At 41.7% G+C, this 22,907-nt stretch overlaps 1 protein-coding gene across 1 annotated transcript; it reads right to left on the bottom strand.

Annotated features, from left to right (window-relative positions):
- Positions 1-11,623: 11,623 nt before the first annotated feature.
- On the bottom strand, positions 11,624-20,739 carry PAQR9 (progestin and adipoQ receptor family member 9). Its single transcript, XM_043595216.1, has 2 exons — positions 20,529-20,739; positions 11,624-20,213 (listed from the first exon to the last, which is right to left on the bottom strand). Exon 2 carries the CDS (start codon positions 20,057-20,059, stop codon positions 18,926-18,928), a length of 1,134 nt encoding a protein of 377 aa, XP_043451151.1. The 5' UTR covers positions 20,060-20,213; positions 20,529-20,739; the 3' UTR covers positions 11,624-18,925.
- Between the last annotated feature and the right edge of the window lie 2,168 nt (positions 20,740-22,907).

The raw sequence follows: 22,907 nt of genomic DNA, 5'->3' as shown, positions 1-22,907 counted from the left end.
GGTTGGTGGTTGGTCTTTCTTTTCCTTCTGCTTCTAAGTTGGGAAGAGATCTCTCAACTACAAATTAAGCAAGCCTTGGCTTGTTCATCTGTGGTAAAGCAAACAGATTTAAAGAGGCCGTCTATTTAGCTACCATTTGTTCTGTTTAATCTGAGATTAGGCCTAGGTTTACAAAAGAAATCTACTAAATTTAGACTGGCCAGGATTCTTTAGATAGCATTACGTACATGATAGTAGTTTCCTCCTATAGCCTCTTTTGAGTGGTTTGTAATTTGGGGGGTGAGGGGTATGTAAATACTTGAAGCTCTAACAAATTTGAGGATGCAGTTTTGGAAGGAATAGAAATATCTACAAATTGATGCAATGATTTACTAAAGGACTTCTAAATGGTAGCATATGTTCTTTAACCGAATTTTAAAGAAGCTTGTAATAATTGCTCCAACGATCTACTGAACGTGTTTTCACCACTGACCATCACCTAAGGGAAGACCAGATAACTCATTACTATAATGGCGTATGTAAAGAAACCCCTTAGGGAGGGAAGACTTAGAATTACAACCTCATTTCTAATTGGAATATGGTGACAAAGAAACTAGTCACAGATGGAGCAAGGAGTCAAAAGAACTGCCTGCTGTCTGGGGCGATCTGTAGTCAGCAAGACTTTGCATTAGCATATGAGGCCATTTTTAGAGCCCACTTGCATGTTTAAATACTGTAAAGTCTCAAAGGGACCTAAGAGAGGACATTTCCTAGATTTAAAATTTGACATTGTTTTAAGAAAGGTCACTGGGTAATGTGACCTTCCACCTTAGAGACAGTATTATTCATTGATTAAGGGTATTAGTTTAGTTTTATTTTTATAACTCTGGTAAACTTAAAGAAATGTCTTGGTGGTCACTGAAAGTGGAAAAACATATTTATGATGTTCTGCTTTTCTGCCTGTTGCTTCTTTTCTGCTTGGAGAGCCTGCCAGGAGCAGGATGGTGAGTGGGAAAGAATATGGACTCAGGGCCAGGCAGACAGTCAGACTTGTGTTCGAATTTCAAGTCTACTGTTACTGGCTGGATGATTGTAAGCATGAAAACTGTCATTGGGTCCAAGCTCATTCTGCTAGCCGCATCACAGGCCAACAAATCAAGAGACAAGTTGTTGGGGTAAGGAAAGTGACTTTATTCAGAAAGCCAGCAAACCAAGGAGATGGTGGACTATTGTCCTAAAGAACCATTTCCCTTGGCAAGAAATTCAGGCTTCTTTTATGTTAGCAAAAGGGGGAAGCAGAATGGGGTTGGAGTCAAAAGGTGACTGATACCTGTAACTGTCCCAGGAAGGTCAGGTAACTTCTTTGTCCTTGGTCAGGTGATCTTTGCATACAGGAATACAGGTCATATTGGTCCTGTAAATCTTAAACATATCATAGTCATTTCTTTCTTATTTCATTTTTTTTAATGTTTATTTATTTTTGAGAGAGAGAAAGGAAGAGCACGAGCAGGGAAGGGGCAGAAAGAGAGGGAGACACAGAATCCGAAGCAGACTCCAGGCTCTGAGCTGTCAGCACAGAGCCCGACATGGGGGGTCAAACCCACGAACCATGAGATCATGACCTGAGCTGAAGTCGGCTCAACCAACTGAGGCACCCAGGAGCCCCTGATAGTCATTTCTGTACATGCTTCCTTATCTCCTTGGTTGAGGTAGATTTGGAGTTAAAAGCAGTTTATGCAAATCTGAGCTGTAAGCAGAAGATTCTAAGCTATAGGTCACAGCAGTGAGGGAAAGAGAAGCAACATAGAGTCAGACATGCCAAGTTTTTCCCTGTTACAAAACTTACCATCTCTGTTTGCTCAGATGTTAAGTGGAATCAATGATATTTAACTGAGGGGATGTGGAGTTAACTAAGTAATGTATGCAAAGCAGCCAGCACATAGCAGATGCTCCAAGATGTTCCTTAACTTCTTTTTCCCTATGTCTGTGCCTGGTAAATCACTCATCCTTCAGATTGACTCAACAATTCTCTTACCTTCCAGCTCTCAAGACTCTTCTCTTACGAAAATGGAAATGTTGGACTATGGTTGGGATCTTTGGAACAGAGGTCTGTGATGTCTCCAAAAGACACAGAACCAATTGCCTTCAAACAGCTAAGATTCCATCAGAACCTGGAGTGACAGATCCCTTGGATCTTCAAAGTCCTGGGCCTCTGAGTCAGTTAAGGGAGATCTCTTGTTCTTTTTTGTATAATCCCAATCATGAGATCTCTAAAGTCAACTGACTAATAAAAAACTGTGCCTTCATCATTGACCCCCCAACCTGATAACATCCTCATTGACTAATCTTCCCAATTGATTTGCCCTTTGGTCTAATTTTCTACTTGGTGTTTGCCTGATTGAGAAATCTGTTCCATCCATGGTTCCCCGACAGTCAGCATTCACAACAACTGAGGTTCTACACTGGCTGTCCTTTGACAGACTTTCCTCTTCCATCTCATATCTTCAGAGTGACTTTCAAAGCTCTCCCTAAGTTTCTTGTCATACTTCTATGAAGGTGAACAGTTAAATCAATAGTTTTTATCTGCTTTGCTGTCAGAATTCAATAATCTGTCACAGCTCTTGCCCAATTCACCTAATCGTTACTGTTCAAATGTTTTTATCTCTGTTTCAAGTATTGGGTTAACTGGGCTAATGACCCACCTCAGAGTTAAACTTTGAAGTGTAACGTTAACAACATTTTACTATACTTTCCCACAACTCAGAACACATACTATTTTTATATTTAGTGTTTAATCTAACTGCATACATCTTTGCAACTATCCTGCAAGATTTTTCCTGTATTTTCTACCTGGGGAGGTTTTTACTTATAATCATTCTTTCCTTAATCACCTCACAAATCCTTTGGTCTCACCAATCGTTGCTCCAAACCCGTAGACCAAACATAGCTTACTCTAAGTGATGAATAAGATGCTATGGTTCCTTGATATTCACATCTGAATTTAGTCACTTACAGATTTTCATAAAACAGACCTCTCACTTCTACAACTGGGAGTGTTTATAAATTGTTTATATTAAACAATTCCCCCATGATGCTTTTCATATTGAATAAAGTAACACTTTTAAATAAATTTTCTGTTGTGTCTATGATGTTATCATTTGATGGTATAGGTTAGCACTGGCCAACTTTTTCTGTAGAAGGCCAAATACTAAATATTTTAAGTTTTGCAGGCCATGCAATCTCTGTGGCAACTGCTCAACTCTGCCACTGCAACTGTCACAGGAAATTTGTAAATGAATGAGCATGTAAGGCTATGAGCCAATGTAAGTTTATCTATAGAAATAAAAATTTGAATTTCATATAACTTTCACATATCATGAGGGATTTTTTTTTCATTTTTTCCAACCATTAAAAAATGTAAAAACCATTCCTAGCTATGAGCTCTACAAAAATAGACAGCTAGATTTGCTCTGTGGCTGTAGTTTTCCGAGTACAGTATAGTTTATGGTCAGGAGGAGATCCAGGTTTTGTGGGGCATGAACATTTTATAATTTGGGGGCCTTCTTTAAGAAAAAGAGTGCAAAATTACAAACACAGAATTAGATACAGGGCTTTGGGAGGGACTCGCGCAGATGACTTGTCTTTGAAAATTGAGCCTCTTTGCTGTCCTGGTTAATCTGCCTCTGGTGATAATTGGACAATTCTGCTGCAAAGGTTCCCAAACCAGCTCATTATTGGAGACACCAAGAGAGCTTTTCTAAAGACAGTTTCCAAAGCCCCAACAGATTGTTTGAATTAGAATCTCTGAGGATAGAGCCTAGGAATCAGCTGTCTTGTAAAGCTCTCTAGGTAATTCTACTATGCAGCCAGGTTTGGAAAACACTATTTCACTAACCATTTTATAATAGCAAATGAGTCCATTAGGACTGTGACCACCAACACATTTGTTGCCTTAATTGAGTAGCCTGTCTGTCAATAAATTTTAACTGTTGTTATTGACCCATTGCCCAAATGCTTAGTTTTATCAGGAAAGCTCTATTGTAGAATTGTTTCAACAGAGATATATACATACTCTTATGCTAGGCCATCTCCTCTCTTTTTAGTGAAGGTTAACCTATCCATGGTTGACGGGCTCTTCACTATTTGGACTGTTTAATATTCTTATATATTAATGTTTATTTTTAAAACTTTTTAAATATCTTAAACGTATGTTAACATACATTTTAGATAATCCATAAACTAAACATGGCTATTGAAGAACATCTGATACTTGAGAGAGACAGTTTATAAACCTAAGTATAAAGGTAGTAGCTGAGTCACTTGCCATTGCCACAATAAACAGTAATTGTCAAAATGGTAGAATTCTGGTTTTATATCCCTGTGAGTATTGTGCATCCTTTGAATCCCTCAAATATAATATTATTTTAGCATTGCAGGGAGATCATCTTACTCAAAATTGGGTAGTTCTGTCTGTAGAGTAGGTAGGTACTACCACATCCAGTCATTTATTAATTTGTTAATTCATTGATTCGTACATTCAACAAGTATTAAATGGGTGCCGGCAATATGCAAGGCACCATGCCAGGTGCTGAGGTTCTATCTCTGCAGTCTTAGAGCTTAGACTTTAGTGGAGAGAAAGAAACAATGCACAAGGTAATTTCACATGGTGATAAATGATGTGTGTGAAATAAAACAGGGTGAAGCTGTGGTGAATGTGTGTGGGCAGGGGAAGGGGAGGCCAAGCGGGCTACTTAGATACTCAAAGGTGGTGGTGACATTTGAGCTGAGATCCATGTGGCGACAAGCCATGCTATCCAGCATCTAAAAAATTGAAGGTTTTGAAATATGGCTGGTAAAGTGATAATATTTAGGATATATTGGGCTAACTAAAATGTACTACTAAAATTAATTTCACCTGATTTTTTTTTAACCATTTTAACGTGGCTACTAGAAAAAAAAATTCTTTTTGTTTTCTTTATTCTTGCAAGAGAGAGACAGACACCAGTGGGGGAGGGACACAGACAGAGAGGGAGACACAGAATCTGAAGCAGTCTGTAGGCTCTGACCTGTCAGCACGGAACCCAATGCAGGCTGGAACTCACCAACGGAACTCACCAACCGTGAGATCAGGACCTGAGCTGAAGTCAGAGACTTAACTGACTGAGCTACCCAGGCGCGCCTACATGTGAGGTTTGCATTATATTTCTATTGGATCTCACTGATCTAGAAAGTTAATTCAATTCCACTTTTTTCCAGAGTGCACACATGCCCCCAGGGTTCTCGTGGATTGAGTATGTTACAGGTACTTAAATGTTTAGCTAATGTAACACTAGCTAAAATGTACTGAACAGTTACCCTGTGCCAGGCACTTTCATTCACTCACTGACTTCTCATGCTACTGTAAGTAAAAGATATTTCCAACCCCATTTTACAGATGACTAAATGGAGGTCCAGAGGGGCCAAGTCACATCCTAACATGACAAGGCTGCGGAATACTGGAGGGAGAAGTCAAACCCAGCAGAAGTCTGATGATGCAAGAGGCAAGTAGCTGCAATCACGGAAGGAGGCCAGAGTTGGAGCACCGATAGGCCCACGATAGGACCACGTTGTGGTATCTCCTGCCTCCGCCTTCAGTACTCCAGTTCCCTGGGTCCCACCCTGGGGCCCGCAGCCTTGCCACCCGTGCCATGCCCTGAGGATAGAGCACAAAGCGCTCCCGCAGGCCGAGCGCACTGCCAACCCCAGCGTTGACATCCTCCAGCCCCGCGCGTCCCAGGAGCCCCTGCGCTGCCCTTTGGCGCCACTGCCACCTTTTCCCACGTGCCACCCAGGCCCCTCTCCTTTCGAGCTGGGGGCGGGGCGCGCCCGGAAAACAGCCGAATCCCTCTGGCTGCTCAGTGTATTCCAGAGCCCTGCAAAAATCCTTTCCCATCTGTCTTCCAGGGTTCTGGAAGAGGCCTTTCTGGGGACCTTTAAGGCATGGGGGTCATCTCACCATCTCGCAGTGACCAGGGAGTTTGAGTTTGGGCGTGTGTATGTGTGTGTGTGTGTGTGCATGTCTGTGTGTGTGTGTGAGGGGGGGGGGGAGAAGGAGGGAGTATTGTGTGCCCATCTTAAGATTACCACTCTCTGGAGGTGGTGGGCAGAATCCCCACTGCCCTCACCCCGGAAATGGAGGGTCCAGCATTTTCTTCCCAGTTGTAAGGAACTTCAGGATCTTCAGGCTGTGCCTCCGGGAGGTTGCCTGACTGCAGTCATGCAGATCCATGGCCACTGCGTGGACAGTGGGGACAGAGGGCCAGACCCAAGAACCAGGCTGGAAGCTAAAATGTCCTAAATTCTTAGGCAGCGATTCCTGATGTGGCCCCTAGTTTTCAGGATGGCACTTGTTTCCTCTTTGGGATTTTTTAGGAGGGGTTGTGAGTAGTCATCAGCCCTTGTGGAGGGAGCTAAGTGGCACTGTGGCTTGACATATGTCTTGTTAGAACTATTTATGGGACTGGACAGCAAGGACAGGGAGTAAAAGGTTTATTTTTTTTAAAGGTACACTGGTATTCATATACTAAGCCCAGTTTTGTTGTGCTCAGGAAGACTTGAATCTGACTTACAGAACAACTGTGACTCATCCTGTGGGGACAGCCCCCTCTGCCACAACCAAGCAAATGATAGCCCCAGGACTAAAATGATTCTATGAAGCAGTAGGATGGGGAGACAATGTAGAATTGCCACCTATTGCTAAGAAAAGCCCCTAACTTGTTCTTTTAACTATTATTTTTAAATTTGTGTTAGCCAGATAACATCTAATAAAATTGAAGGGAGGCACCATGGATACAACTTGTTGTGGATCACTTCATGTGTTTCTGTGATAAATTGGCACCTATAAATTAACAAATTTTACATTTGGCAAGAAATAGTAATCAAAATGAGGGACTTCTGTCAGGATTTCACACCGGCCATCTTTTATATTTGACCCTTCCTCTAGGAGCTAAAAAGGACAAAAAGTAAACACCAAAATCAAAACAAACAAAAAAATGAAGCACCTGGGTGGCTCAGTTGGTTAAGTGTCCAACTTAGGCTCAGGTCATGATATCAAGGTTCGTGGGTTTGAGCCCACACGTTGGGCTCTGTGCTGACAGCTCAGAACCTAGAGCCTGCTTCAGACTCTGTGTCTCCACCTCTCTGCCTCTTCCCTGCTCGACTCTATCTCTCTGTCTCTCAAAAATAAACATGAAAACAAATAAAAATAAAATAAAATAAAAAAACAAACAAAAAAACACAAATGAAAGCCAAAAAATCAAACCAAAACAACGAAAATGAGGACATCCATCCTTTTCTTGCCTTATATGTAAGCTATAAGCATCATTTACTTACACTTGGTGTATTATATGTGTATATCTATAGAAAAAATTTTCCTTAAACTCATTTCTTTTTGTACTTGATGACATTTCTATGTAACTAAAGTTAGAATATGAGAGAACCCTAAATTGATATTTACAGATTACCATCAAAACAGATTCATAGTGAGTAAGGATGAGCTAATACAGTGAACCATTAAATTAAGAGCTGGAGTAAAAATCCACTAGAGTCATCTTGAATTAATAAGGCAGCTCTTAGAAAATTACATTTTGTATGATAAATGTTCACATGCTTTCTCCTTACCTTCTCAGTTTTCCACATATATTTTTACAGTTACATAGGTTCAAGCAAAATGAGAAGGATAGAAATTATGCAAGCAGGCAGGATATGGGATCTCTTTTGTTAAGCCTATGATTTTTAAATTTTTTAAATATATTTTGAAAGAAAGAGCAGGGGAGGGGCAGAGAGAGAGAGAGAGGGGGAATCCCAAGCAGGCTCCACGCTATCAGTGCAGAGTCCAATGCAGGGCTTGAACTCATGAACTGTGAGATCATGACCTGAGCCTAAATCAGGAGTTGGATGATTAACCAACTGAGCCACCCAGGTGCCCCTGTTAAACCTATCATTTTAAAAACTACTTATAAATTGCAAAGCTAATCAGATATCTTAAATTCCCACCTTTCTTAAGGAATTCCTTCTGCTCTTGAGAAAATAAATTTTGACAGTCAGAAGCTGATGGGGGTCTTCTGAGACAGGAGGAAAGAAATTATTTACAAATGATTCAAAAGTCATGTCCTATCTGTATGCAGAATTACTTTCCTTTGAAGTTATAAATTTTGAGTGGGTGTTGTGTCTGTCAATATACTCTGTACCTTTTTCTTTTCCTTGTTGTTCCTATTATGCATATTTTACACCTTTTGTAGTTGTCCCACAGCTCTTGGATAGTATGTTTTTTTTTTTTTTCTTTTCCAGTCTTCTTTCTCTTTGTCTTTCAGTTTTGGAAGCATCTATTGATGTATCCTCAAGCTCATTGATTCCTCAGCTGTGTCTAGTCTCCTAATAAGCCCATCAAAGGCATTTTTCATTTCTGTCACAATGGTTTTGATTTCTAGCATTTATGTTTTATTCTTAGAATTTCCATCTCTTTGCCTACAATTACCCATCTGGTCTCACATGTTGTCTCCTTTTTCCATTAGAGCTGTTAGCATCATTGTTTAAAATTTCCAGTCTGATAATTCCAACATCCCTGCTTTAACCGAGTCTAGTTTTGATGTTTGCTGTGTCTCTTTAAACCATGTGGTTTTTTTGTTTGTTTGTTTTTTGGAGCCTTGTAACTTTTTTTTTATTATTATTAAAAGGCAGACATGAGGTTTCAGGAACCCAGTACTGGTTCCTGCAGAGGTTTCTGATTGTGGGTTCCTAATGTGGTAAGTTATAACTCTGTGTTTCCACCTGTGTGTCTCTCCAATTTTGAGGACAGCACTATGACCTCACTTCTCTGACGGATCTAAGGAGAATTGTTGATTTTTCAGCTTATTCAGCTTTTTAATTGTTGTTAAAATAGAGTGATAACTTCTAAGCTCCTTATATGCCAGACCAGAAGGTGGAAGTCCTTAGACAATACTCTTTTGAGGATTTCCTTCAGGAAATAGAAACCTTCTGGTTAACTTAAACGGAAAAAATAATAAAAAAACCCTTTATTGAAGGCTATGGGATAGTTCTCAAAATTGCATGAAGACATATACAGGCAAGATATGGAAAGTTCAGAACCTAGAGAAGCTCCGGGCTTGCAAGCCTACTGTGGGTCATATACCCACCCCCAGCAGGGAGAGCAGTCCCACCAAGGTTTAGTGGGAGAGGTCCTTCCTAAAAGGAAGTTTAGGTTACTGCTAGAAGAAACAGAGGGATGCATTATAAGAATAAGCACCTTTGTCTAGGGAAAGAGGAAACCAAGCTCCTGAAGTTCTGGCTCAGTCGCCTAGAATTCCTATCCAATGTTACAATTCTGTATAATGTTTATATTGGTGGTTTTTTAGTTATTAGGGGCTTAATCTCTATATGAAAATTAAACATCACTGATACGGGAATGCCACTTATTATTGAGATTTATTTTAGATTTCTTTCACCTGACATAAATTCTAAATGTTCATGTTGTGTTTCTCTTTTAAGTCAATTTAAGTCTATTTTAAGTCAACATTAAGGACAAAAAAAAAATTCAAGGTAATTCTCTTCCTAATGTTTCTCTTTTGCTTTTAAATAGAACCAAACCCTCTGAAGAAGTTGCCTGATCCAGAACCTGCTTTGTCTTCCAAGGAAAATCAAAGGTAAAAAAACCCCAGAAGCCCAACAGACTATCTGCCGAAAGAACTATGACTTCCCATTGCCAGCACTTTTGATCACCATCTTTTTCTGCTTACCTGCTGCATCAGCTAAGGTTCAGCTGCAGACAACAGAACCACTCAACCTGGTTCGGCTGAAGGAGATTTATTAACAGGCATTGGTTGGCTTACAAATTCACTGGAGGGATTGGAGGAGTAGGCTCAAGGTTGAGCTTCCTAGAACATGAATTACAATACCTCTGCTATGAGTCAGAGCTGACAGGAAGTGGAAGAATCAAGCTGCTGACCAAATCATTAAAGTACATACATGGTCTGGCTCACACTTTGAGAAAATTGACTTCAGGCGTGAACAGGGGAAGAGAATTCAGCAAAGGAAATTGTGAAAGAGTAGCCCAAGAGGTAGGAAGGAATCCAGGGAATATGGGGGCACAGAGACCTGGGAAGAGTTTCAGGGGAAGGGAATGAAAAATAGGGTCTAAAAAATGTCCATCAGTAAGAAGGAGGTTGCCGGAAATCATATAAGAACCATTCTCATGAGATTAATGAAGCCAGAATGCAGTGGGTGAGGAGTGAGTGGGAGGTATGAAAACAAAGAGAGTGTATACCACTCTTGCAAAAAGCCTGGCTGTGAAGGAGAAGAGAGGGTGGTGGTTGTTAAGAGTGTGACATAGCGGAGAGAGGGTGACTTCTTTATTTAGAAGATGGGAGATACTAGTGGTCCATTTTTAAATGTTCGTAGGAAGAACCCTATTGAGTAGAAGCAGCTGAACATGCAGGAGAACAATGTGTAATAATAGTGTGGTTCCTGAAGGGAAGGGGTAGGAAGAAATTTGAGGAATGGGAGGGAGTGAGAAGGTCAGAGATATGAGATACTTGGAGTGGAGAACAGGAGAGAAAGCAGTTTAGGCAACACAGGAGGGCCCCTGGGCAGCATGAAGTCCTGATACAGAAACCTGTACTTTAAAAATCAGGTATTTCAGGAGTGCCTGGGTGGCTCTGTTGGTTAAGCATCTGACTCTTGGTTTTGGCTCAGGTCATGATTTCATGGTTCATGAGTTCAAGCCCCACAATGGGCTCTGCAGTGATAGTGTGGAATCTGCTTGGGATTCTCTCTCTCTCTCCCCTCCCCACTGCCCTGCTTGTGCATTCTCTCTCTCTCTCTCTCTCATAATAAATAAATAACTTTTTAAAAAAATGAGGTATTTCAAATTTCTAGTATGCAGATCCTAAAATGTGGGACTGGCTGAGTGAAGGTGGGATAGGGGCTATGCAAATCCTGTTATAGATGGCTGAGAGTTACCAGCCATAACTTGTAGATCAGTTAAGATATTTCTGACTATAAGCAATAAATACTTAAACTAGATTGTAAAATGAAGGAAATTTACTGGCTCACATGAGGAAAAAACCCAAAGCAGGTAGGCTTCAGGCACAGATTGACCAATCCTCCCTTTGTGATTTACTCTATTCAGCTCCACTCCATCTGTCCACTCAGGGTTACATTTGGGCTTCCCTGAGGTTATATCACAGACCTTAATAACTGAAGGTAGATCTCCTTTGCTAGGGTTATTTGGGACAGAGACACCAGAAATTCACACACATCACCAGGGTTCTGGGACAGGCCGCATTGCCCAGAAGTCCATGGACCACGTGTGCCTTGAAATATAGGGAAGAAAGGAAAAGCTTCATTATCTGTGTTGTATAAGCATTTTCTTAGACTATACAGTTTCAAAGTAACTCATGAATTTTCTCTTTTCATTTAACTAAAATTGTAACAATATGCTAAGGGTGCTTCTTCAGGGCTTACATTAGAAACTTAAATTCTTTCCCTCTACCTGCTGATTTTTATAAAAAGGATGTTTTTTCCTATTATGTGTATTAATATTATACACACTTACTATTAATTTAAGAATTATTTGTTTGCTGAAGGCATATAAATACAGTCCTCAACATTATGCTTACAAATAATTTATTCTTATTTCATACATTTGTTTTTCAGCAAAAAATACATAGTTATATTATTTTACAGAATCCCATGTTCAAGATCATAAAGGAACAATTGTCTCAGAAAACCCAAATCATAGCAAACTATACAAGAGAAATGAATCACAATTTTGTTAGCTACATGCACAGAATTGACCAAAGTGATATCTACTTTTATAGATTATTTTATCAGGTAATGTGGAATTATGATTAAATAATGCTTCTCTGGTAGAGTACACTAATGATTTCAAACCACACTGCAGTCCCTGTGTGGAAGTTCACACATCCTGAGAAGCCTCTCTACCTGGCTAAATACAGCTGTTTAGGATGTAGGTGATGGCTGGAGTCAGGTAGCTTAAGAAGAATTAATTTAGCAAGCAGTGGGATCTTTCAGTTTCTTCATACCTGCATTATCTTTTACTCCTTTCTCCCTCCATTATCACCATTAAATGAACTTAAAAAAAAAAAATACTGACATAAGAATGTCTCTATTTGGTCACTGTGAAATCTACCCTCTACCTCTGACCTGAGGGAAAAAAGGAGTATGGCCTTCAGTTAATGCCCTTTACTGCCAAAGGGAACCTGTTGGTTGTACATTCTTGTAAATCCGAGCACAGTAATCCTATTTAAATCCTTGGTTTGGAAATGGATGAACCTAGTAAGGCAGATGGTTTGACAAGGCCTAAATACACACGGAATCCTTTTAGAAACCTTTTGTCTTCAAGGTTGAGGTTGTGGAACGCAAAGGCTTCCAGGGTGGTGGGAATGGCCTGGGAGAGGGCTGAAATGAGTTCAGAGCTACCACATGCTTTATGCAGATAAAAGAGCAGCCACGGGGTCGTCCCCAGCCCTGCAATGCAGACAGCCCTTGCCTGATGTGTGTAACGATGGCAGGGGGCTCCTTTTCCACTCCAAAGAAACGAGGAGCGTGTCAGGGCTGTACGTTTTCCTGGCTGCATCATTAGCTGTGGTTATACCCTCATCAAAGTGAACTGTGCTTCATTCCTTTACTGCCTGGGTATTCAGTGGCTTGCAATAATTTTGCTCATAGCCTCCATAAAAGAAAATCAACCTGGTAGAAGAGTAGACGTTCTGTGTTAAGCCTTGCTGGGAGAGTGAATTTAATGAAGTTTCTAACTAGAATTTTTAAAAGACTTTTAATTTAGACTTGTTACACACCTATAACATATCTGACCTGTTTCCTTCTTTTTTAAAAAGTTTTTTTTTTTTTTACCTTTCTTTAAACTATACATTATTTACATTTTTAAAGACCTACTAGGTCTTTATCATTTGGGTAAGAGCTCAAGGTGATTAAACTCCCAAGACAAAAATGAGGCTTTCCAAAAAGCGCTGGTTCTCATCTATGTGCTAAGGCCTGTTTTTACAAACAAATTGCTATTATAAACTTTTAAAATATAAAATTAGAATACTTCTTTAAAATGGTTTCCTATTAATTTTCTTTTTCTTTTTTTTTTTGCATCCAGCGTATTAAAAACAGATTATGCTTTCTAACTGGATGTGGAACTAAAAGAAAAAATGAAATTAATGTGTCCCTGTACTCCCCTCATCTAGAAACAAAGGTTTATTTACATGGTGTCCTTTCTCAATGTTGTGGTGAGCTGTGAGGAGGAGTAGGGCCATTTCTCCAGCATGGTTAAATAACCATCTGCAGACCCCTCCACTCCTCCTTGAGTGCTTATTGCATATTTTAGGTGGAGCTGTAAGGCATGAGAAAGGTGGCCTGCCCCTTTTACACATTCAAGAATAATTTTGCACATTCAAGAAATAATCCTTGAGGAATGCCATGTTTGGAATAGCTTTCAGAGATAGGTTAAGAACAAAAAATATTAAGGATCATGTATAACATTTAGATGCACAATACATTGGGGAACGTTTTCCAAAGTTCAAATGAAAGGCTATTTTCCATTGAGTTAAATAGTAAATAAGTGATCATTTTGTTGCATATGTATTCAAAGCTTTCACATCCTGCCAGAGTTAACAGCCAAATGAGCATTCTTGGCCTCTGACCTATAAATAAATACTCTAATTCTGCAACTTGCTCACAGACTTTTAAGAAGCTCTTCTAAAAGAAAAAAGCCCACAAACTGGTTAGAAATCTGCAAACCAGAAACACAATACATTTGTCCTTTTAAAACAACAACAAAAATTTGCATTCAATTTTTAGAATAGTAACTAAGAAGAACTGACATCCATTTTCACAATTAAGAGAGAACTATTCATAGTATTGAAGAAGGAATAAAATCTTCACCAGGAAGGTGTGTGGCCTATCACATTGGAATATAGTAGTGCTCAGCTTAAACCAGTGAAAGCCTTCTTTTTTCAGTTTGTCTAGGCTTGTTTGCTTTTCGTCAGGCAATTTATGTCAGAGGATATTGGCAATCCTTTAAAGAGATGATTTGAAAGGTGATTTACAATTGGCTGGTGCTATCCCCTAATGCCTTTTTGCCTTACGTCCTAATTTTTATGGAAACAAATTAAGGACATTAAGCTAGGGGTAAGTGTACTACTCGAAATGTACCTTGGCACTGGTGCTCAGGTCAAAAGCTACAGGATGTGATTAGGCTGCCAAATAGAATTCCTTGCCTGTCCATTTGAGTGCTAACCCCATGCGAGTTCACATGCTTTTCTAGGGACAAAACTTAAAACTCAGGAGAAATTGTCCATAGTTGAACTTGCTGTCCCATTGTAACTCTTTGAGTCTAATCCTCCTTGTTCTCCCCATCTCATGCCTTCTTCCTGTCTTTTCCACATCTGATACTTTTTCTTTATAATTTACTCTAGATCAATTTTTTTTTCTAAGACTTGTTTTATAGATTACAACACAATGACCTTAAAAGAAGAAAAGGTTAAAGAACGTCAGTTAATCTTTGGAGATTTAAGCTCATACTTTTAAAACTTAAATATGTTATCTATGAAATTCAGACACTTAATGACATCACACTCTAGGCACTTTGGATGAAACTTGCTTCATAATGACATGAATACTATTAACCACCCCAAAAGTGGTTGTGATTAATATCTCTATTAGTAGTGATGATAAAATTTCCAACCCTTTCTATGTACATATGCCTGCTATCCCTTCACCCTCAATGTAATTAAATTTTTAAATTATTTTTAATAATAAAATTCACATAGGCCTAGGAGCAGACAGAAAAAAAAAGAGAGAGAGAAAGGAAAGAAATTGATTCTGGGTAAGTTAGCATGTTAATTGAAATAAGATTCTATGCATTGCTCTTATGCTAACCGAAAGGAGAAAAGAACCAAACTGTAATAATATGGATGGATCCTTGACCAATGTCTTCTATGCAGTAGATGCTCAATGATTATTAAAAGGATTACATGAACAAATGTGGAAATCAACTCAAAAGATACTGACAGGGTAAAGTCAGCGTGGTAGATGTTAATAGATGAAGAACAATCCAAGATGATAAAAACTATTTACCTGGTAACATTCTGTTTAAGATTTTTATAATCTAAATTCAAGGATAACCACATCTCACTTCACTGTTTTACAATTATAAATTATATACCTGTATCCACATACATCTCCAATTAGTGTCTGTGTGCTTGGCCAGGCATCATAGCCATGCAAACTAGCAAAAAACACTCAGCTGAGCACACAGCCATCCCCACATTCTAATGCCAGTTTGAAAACTTCATTCTGTGCCTTGGTAGAACCTCGAAATGGAGATAATTCCTACTGCACCTGTCTCCTACTATAGCTTTGAGCAGATTAACCAAATAAAACTGAGAAGAGATTTGAAGGTAACAATCCCTGTTCTTTATTGCTGGGAGCCCTCAGATTCAGCACCAAATCAGAAAAAATAAAAATCACCTCCATCCCCCCAATTCTGCATTCTTAGAAATGATTCCCCTGAAGTGGCATGATGAATTAGGCTAAATGGTTTTTAACTGCAAGCACTTAAGGGTAGGATTTATGAATGGAAACATGTGAAGGCCACTCTGGCCAGCTCTGAAGCCCCATACTTTCTTCCCGGGCTATTTATAGAAAGTGTATGGCCAGTGGAAAAGATCACATTTATTTTTACAAGCCAGTCATGACATGACCAAAAAACTCACTTCTCTCTGGGAAGGTCATCCCTTTCACCTGAGGGTGTAGCTGCAAGGACATGGAAGAAAGGAACCCCCTTTAGCCAACCCACTCAGCTGAGTCAGCCTGAGACCAGCCCCCAAGGTGACAGGCTCTGAAGTCAGACCCCCTCATTTCCCAGGCATGACTTTATGACGCTGCTCCTTGAGATGTCATCGAGATCATGACTAACAAGTAAAAATAAAATGTATTACATAATCTGCTTCAAAATTCCACTGGCAAAATAGGTTTTGCAGAGATAATGGAGTACATTCTTATTTATCATTTGTTCTACATTTCAAACAGCTGAACACAATAAAGCAAAACTGAATTCTAATGGGTATGGCAAAATGGAGAATGTCAAAGATATTTTTTAAAGATATTTTATTCTGACTGCCGTGTTACCCCTGAAATATGTAATAATATACCTGGCTAGTTTCATGCAAATGGAAACTCAGTAAATATTTGCTGCTTCTAAAATATCATCATTCATCTGGACAGAAATCTGATATAATTTAGCAAATAACATACATAGTTTCACAAATCATCCCTGGTCCTTTATAGCATATATGGTATCTATTTGCAAATATGAAGTGAAGTCAAACCATTGTTTTCCACCAGAATGTCCTTTTATCAATGTTATATGTGGTACATAAAAACTGAGATGGAATGAGGGAAAGCAAAGTGGAGGAAGGAAAAGGCAAAGGGAAGGAAAGTGAGTCCTCATTCACTCTGGGACATACGGGGTGCTGAAAACTTTCAGGGGAAAACTGTGTCACCTTACTGGGTTCATGCATCATAATCACTTGAAAATGATATGGGTATAAATTTATCCTTAAGTGGCCTCTGTTTAAGGACAAAGACACAGGGCAAGAAGATAATTCTATTTGTAGACCCAGAACATCTACAAAAGTTTAAAATGACAAATATGGGGTTTATTTCTTGTTCTCAAACTCATGGACCCTTTTTAGAATCTGTCCCTTGAAAGTTCCATCTGAAAGGGGAGGTCCCATTTTACAAGGAAGCTACCACTCTTCAACCTGTTTCTCTAGCTTCCACACTAACATTCTTTGGAGCTCTAGAAGAGACAGCAATGACATGCAAATAAGTTTGCATGTGGAAATATCCTGATTTCCACAACTGTCCTTGAATACATGCACTGAGTTAAGTTATAGCTGAGGAAAAACATCTGTGCTAGGCACAAATTCTCAGCCTCTATCACCTAAGGGGAACCTCCTTGCACTTTGCGTAAGATTGGACAGACACCCATCAGCAAATGTGCAAAGTGTATTTACAATCCCATTAAGAGGTTCTAAATTAAATATAGACATATGTAAAGTTAACTTCTGTGTGCAGATTAACACACAAGAATACTGGTTACTCCAGGGAATTGTGCCAAGCCTCTCTGTTTACAAATACAGTAGAGATTAAAAGCATAAACAAAAACAGATCTTTTAAGGAGATCCAGCCTACCAGTGCTGAGGTAAGTGTTCATCTACCTTATGTGCTTGATCTAAATTATACTATGAAGTCAAGACTCCCCATTCAATGACTTATTTGGCTCTTAACCAAAAGAACTTATCAGGAAGTGTGATAAGTATTTCAATAAGCCACCTCAGTGGTTTTGTGTTAACCTAGAGTTGTTATCTCAAGTACAGGTTATTTATGAGAAATGTCTTAAATAACATTGGCCAATGTGGTTGTTAGGAAGGATCGCAGGAGCACATTCACTAATTTTTCAACGACTTAGGGCCACTGCCATTCATTTCCATAGTGGGGATCCAAATGAGACTTCAGGGTTTTAACTATGCAAAGTTAATGTTATTTAACTCAACATTTTCAATTACAACTCAAGTAATATGCTCCCGACTTCCATAATTTAACTGCCTCAGTTATTCCTGCATATTATATTTTGAATTTTAAGCAAGGATAAATGGCATCGGTGTAGAACAGTTTCCTCTCACCTTCCCCCAATGGCTGCATTAAGAACCACAGCCACTTTAGCGGGTTGACTCCTTCTCTTAGAGAAGTCAAATGCTCTGCAGGTCCCGGTAAGCTACTTCCAGTCCTACCAAAAACTTAAAATCAACATCATCTTCCTTCTCTTCTGGGTGGAATGTTAGACCCTGATTTGCAGTAAAGTAAGAAAAGCTTATTCTTACTGCTCTCCCCATGCATGAAACTATGTTTGAGGACCGGTCCTTTGGGCATTCCTTCAAAAGGCACATTATTCTAGTGGCAATTTAAATAATTAGAGAAGGAAACAATAAAATCAAAAGCAAAACAAAAAATAAGAAAGGTTTTGTGGAATACATTAAAGTAAATTGGAATCTGGGATGTATACAAACCACTGAGCTCCTCAACAATAGTTTAACCAGAGTCCCTAAGGTAGAATAATTCACAGTTGTATCATGACACACATACACCTTCAGAAAACACTGTTTAAAAAAGTAGTTGAGAATTCTCAAGCAGCTTGCCCTGATGTCCAGTTCAAGTGTATGCAATGCAGAAAGGCTGCAAAATTCAAAACTATGTAACAGACAATTCAGTGCATATCACAGGCTTTGATAAATCATGAAAAATCATTGTATATATTACTATTTAAATAACATCTGAGAAACATTTTGAGATAATTAACTTGTGTTCACATTCCATGCATTTTCTAGTAGGTTAAGCCCTGGGTTTGTGTCTTTGTGCCCGTTTCCTACAAAGCTCCATTCTTTTGACAAATCCAAGCATTCCTCAGACTGAAATGGAAGTACCCAACGATTTTGTCTACTTACCCTCTTTACTGCATACTTGACCTCACAAGGGCTACTTGTCATTACCACTGGCACAGAAAGTGACCAGAAAACCAAACTGTTTGGGGTTTTATTTGGGATTTTCCTCACTGCCTCTGGATGTCAGAGACACCACCAGAATTTTTCCAGGGGCAAGAACCAGTGACCCGCTCCCTCCTGCTGGAACCACCTCCCTCTTCAAAAGCCCCAAGTGCACTGAGACCCCCTTGTTGCATTGGATTTTTTCCCTGTGGTTTTGCAGCACCTTCCTCGAGCAAAGAAGGAAACACAACAAAACTTGAAAACAAACCAACAGTAGCAACAACAGAAACTCCAAACAAATAGGTGAGCAAACCAGCGGCCTCCTCCAAGGCGAAGGTTCACTTTTTACTGCAGAATTCCGAGTTGTTTAGGAACTTCTTGATGACCAGCCCCAGACAGACCACCAGCAGCAGCATGTAACCCACTGTGCCAGAAAAGGTGGGTGCAGCAGGCGGCGCCTTGAGGAATTGGCGCAGGCCCTCCTCCACATAGTACACCTGGTCATAGATGCTGAGAAAAGTGAATATGTGGAAGAGCTGGTGGCTGTGGCCAATGATGTCAAAGAGGCCTGGCTGGATGCGCTCGGGGATCTTGCTCACATTGAAGAAGGCGGCCACCACTAGCCAGAAGTAGCGACGATAGAAGTGCACGAAGAGCGTGGGGTTCTCACCGCGCAGGTCAAAGAGCCAGCTCTCGAGCATGATGGGGCAGGCCATGCTGAGCGGCATGACGAAGACAAAAGTGCGAAGCGCGAACGGGTAAGAGCACCAGTCTGTGCGGCTCTTGCAGCAGGCCACCGTGCAGGCCACAGCCAGCACGAAGGCCACGGGCAGCACGAGCGCGCGGTAGGCAGCAATGAGGCGTGTGCAGTCCACGTGCCAGCCCAGGCGCTGCTGCACATACGGTGTCATCACTCTGGCGTCCAACAAGCTCAGGCCCGGCAGCAGGTAGTAGTAGTAGGCCACCGTGCTGCCAAAACCGTAGTAGCTGATGGACGCGTAGTCCAGGTAGAAGAAGGCAGCGCGCAGGCGCAGCGACAGGCAGCTGAACACGTGCGCCGTGCAGCTCATGGCGAAGGTCAGCAGCACGCCCGACGCGTAGCACCACAGCGGCAGCAGCCATGGGTGATGGAAGGGCACGTCCTGGCCGCTCAGGAAAAACAGGCGGCAGAACTTGCTCAGGAACAGCAGTAGCGGGATGAAGTGCGTCCAGAAGTTGAGCGTCTCGTTGGTAGGCTTCAGTACTGAGGCTAGGCACTCCTGCGCCGTACATGGCAGCCGCCGGTAGCCCGACAGGATGAAGCACTCCACGAAGTCGTCGGGCACCTCGTCCCAGCGCAGCAGCGGCTTGGCCGATGCTGGGGGGTCCCCGGAGGCGGAGGGATGGGGACGCGAGGCGGCCTCCGAAGCCGCCAAGGTTGTGGCAGGCGGGCCCTTTGTGCCTGCTCCCCGGGGCTGCAGGCGCCGCGGCATGGTGCCTGGGGCTTGGCTAGGTCGCGCACAGGCGACCTCTGGCGCCGGCTCCCGCGCGCTCGGCAGTCCCCGCCGGCCGCCGTCGGAGCCTTTGTGCACGCGCCGGGGGCGTCGCTGCCGATTCAAGAGAAGACCTTATTCTGAGCAGCCCTTCCTAAAAAAATAAATAGAAACAATAATCAGGTTATAAGCAGCGCAGCGACTGGCAGGAGCCCGCGGGCTCGGCGGCGCCTTCGCCAGGCTCCCTGCTACGGGCTCGCGGTCGCCGGCGCTGCGGCAGCGGCAGCGGCGGCGGCGGCAGCGGCGGCGGCGGCGGCGGCGGCGGACTGCTGCGGCAGCGGCGGCGCTGCTGCGGTGACTGGGCATCGCGCGGTGCGGGCGCAGCCGCCGCTGCCGCCGCCGCCGCCCCCGGAGCGGGAGGCGGGGATGTGGGAGCCGAGGCGCTGGAAGGAGGGAGGGACAGGCGCACCGAGGGAGGGCGGGGGCCTCCCCGGCTAGTGTTTCGCAGCCGCCTCGGGGGATAGAGTTGTCCCCTGTCTCGAGTTCCGTACCATCCCCCTTCCTCGGGCCGCAGTAGCCCGAGCTAGCCCCTAAATGATTGATGTGGGGGCAAAGGCAGCGCCAGCGACTCGGCTGAGCGCACCAAGGGCCAGGGTCGACGCCCGGGTTCGAAACCCGACAGGCACTCCGGCGTTCCAGAGGACACTGGGGAGCAGTGTTCTCGGGGGGAGGGGGGGCGGGGAGCTGGGGCCACCGGGTTGGGGGAAGGGTGCCTGGCGTTCCAGAGCCTGGGGTAGGCGGAGAGATGCGCTAACAGTAATCTTCGGAGGTGGCGGGGGTAGGGAGCTCCGGAAATCGGGGGCCTTTGAGACCGTGTCTCGATCAGAGCAGTGTCATTGTCAGATACCTGAGACTGCCCCTCTCTTTTCTTGTATGTGGTGTGTGTGCGCGCGCCCTTGCGCGCGGGCGCGCGGGTCCCTTAATCTACACGATAAAAGCCTTAGTTTATTCCTTTTCGTCTAGCGGACTTATTCAGGTGCGTCACTAACCTCCTTTCCTTCGTCCGCATCCTGTCCAAACGAACCGTTCCTAAACCGGCCTCCGGTCGCGCTCACCAACCCTCCAGGGCCGTGGCTCACCCAACCTCGTGTTCTTGTGTCTTTAACTGGGAGTCTGGTTTGGAGCCAAAGTCCAACAACTCAGGGCGGGCTGCTCAAACTCCACGTTTTATTGAAAAATTTCAGATGAAGACCGGCCGATTCAGAAAGCCTCTAACCATCTGAAGCATTTATTGAACCAGGGTTCCCAAGCAGAGCTGTGCCCGAGTCAAGGGCTGATCATAGCATAGCGGAGGGTGTTGATGAGGCAGGACTTAAGAGAGGAGGTGCGTTCTAGCACGAAATGGAAAGAGAACTAAGACGAATTCGTAGAGACTGGCAGGGGGTGGCTTGGAAAAAGCTGATGCATAATTAACCAGAAGTACCTGGCAGGCTAGGTTGGGTGGATGGAGGCCAGAAGAAAGGAAGTCTGAAGAATCGAAAGACGGTTGTGATGCACTGCGGTGTGAAAGAAAATTTGCCCTTGAGTTTTGTAAAAAGGGGCTTTAAAGCCTGTCTGCTGTAAAATGTTTACCATTTCACAGAAGTTTCTCTTAGTGATCCCCTGGGGGTGTGACTGAGTCTAACTTGAATCACTGACCTGCAATATAGTGTTATGGCAACAAGAGCTAATTTTAAAGGGACCACCCACTGTTCTAAGTGCTTTACGGTTTTCAAATCTTTTAGGTGTTATTTTTCCCCCCTTTGCAGCCTGGGAAATGGAGGCACCACGACCGTAAATAACATGCCCAATTGGTAAAAGGGAGATTTGAACCCAGGCAATCTGCTTCTAGATCTCATGCACTTAAACCAGAACATCCAACGACTTCCTTTGCACAAAGAAAACTAGGAGGGAAGGACAGTTTGATTTAGGAAAAGGCTTTCATTTTCATTTTATAAATGAAAGGCTACCTTCATGGTTACAGCAAATCCTTTAAGTAGGTCAAAGAAGATTTACTTAGTGGCTCAAGAAGAACTTAAATTATTGATAAGAATTATTTATAACTGAGGTATCATTCAATGCTTTAAATTTCTAAAATTACTTAAAGGTATTAGAACATTCTCTATAGAAGTTTCAGCCTTCTCTCTTTTTAAAAAATGTTTTCTGCTAGTAACTGACTTAGCAAACTCTTACACAACTAGGCTAAAGGTACATTTTGGTCTTGTACCTTTATTGAACAATCACCAATTCCTGATTAATGAATTTCAAATAAATGAGATTTTGCTGTAGTTACTCAACTAGTGTTTTGTTTTAGTATTTTTTATTTTTCCACTGTCTGTAGTCTTATTGTTTTAAAGCAAATTTAAATTTAAAACAATTTAAAGCAAATTTCCCTTAACATCTGGACTGAAGACCCATGCTAATTTGTAAAAGGGATTAAGATTTAGACATTTATAAATCAATCCTGGGATTATAATTCAATCCTGGGAATGAATAACTTGAATCTGGGGCAGAGTAGGAAAAATAATTTCATACTTTCTTTGTACTCCACAAACAACCTAAGCTGTTACCAATCTTTTAGTTGCATAATCAGCTCACTTAGTTGGGGAAAATATAATAGTTCACACTGAGTGAAATAATGGAATTGACTATAAATGAATGTGTGAAAACTCTAGTTAGAGAAAATCATATTTATTTTATGACTGAGAGTGGTGAGACTGGCTATAATAAACTATGATATTCACTAAAACACTCAGTTTTACAAAGTCAAAATGTCTGAAACCTAACTTTCAGAAAGCCTTTATGATTT

Source organism: Prionailurus bengalensis, chromosome C2, assembly GCF_016509475.1.
Source record: "Prionailurus bengalensis isolate Pbe53 chromosome C2, Fcat_Pben_1.1_paternal_pri, whole genome shotgun sequence".
Classification (NCBI taxonomy): Eukaryota; Metazoa; Chordata; class Mammalia; order Carnivora; family Felidae; genus Prionailurus; species Prionailurus bengalensis.
The sequence above is the reverse complement of the archived record's forward strand: the minus strand, read 5'-3'. Positions and strand labels throughout refer to the sequence as shown.

Bases quoted from the DNA above. Each gene is read 5' to 3' on its own strand.
- PAQR9 (XM_043595216.1), bottom strand. From the start codon at position 20,059: ATGCCGCGGCGCCTGCAGCCCCGGGGAGCAGGCACAAAGGGCCCGCCT.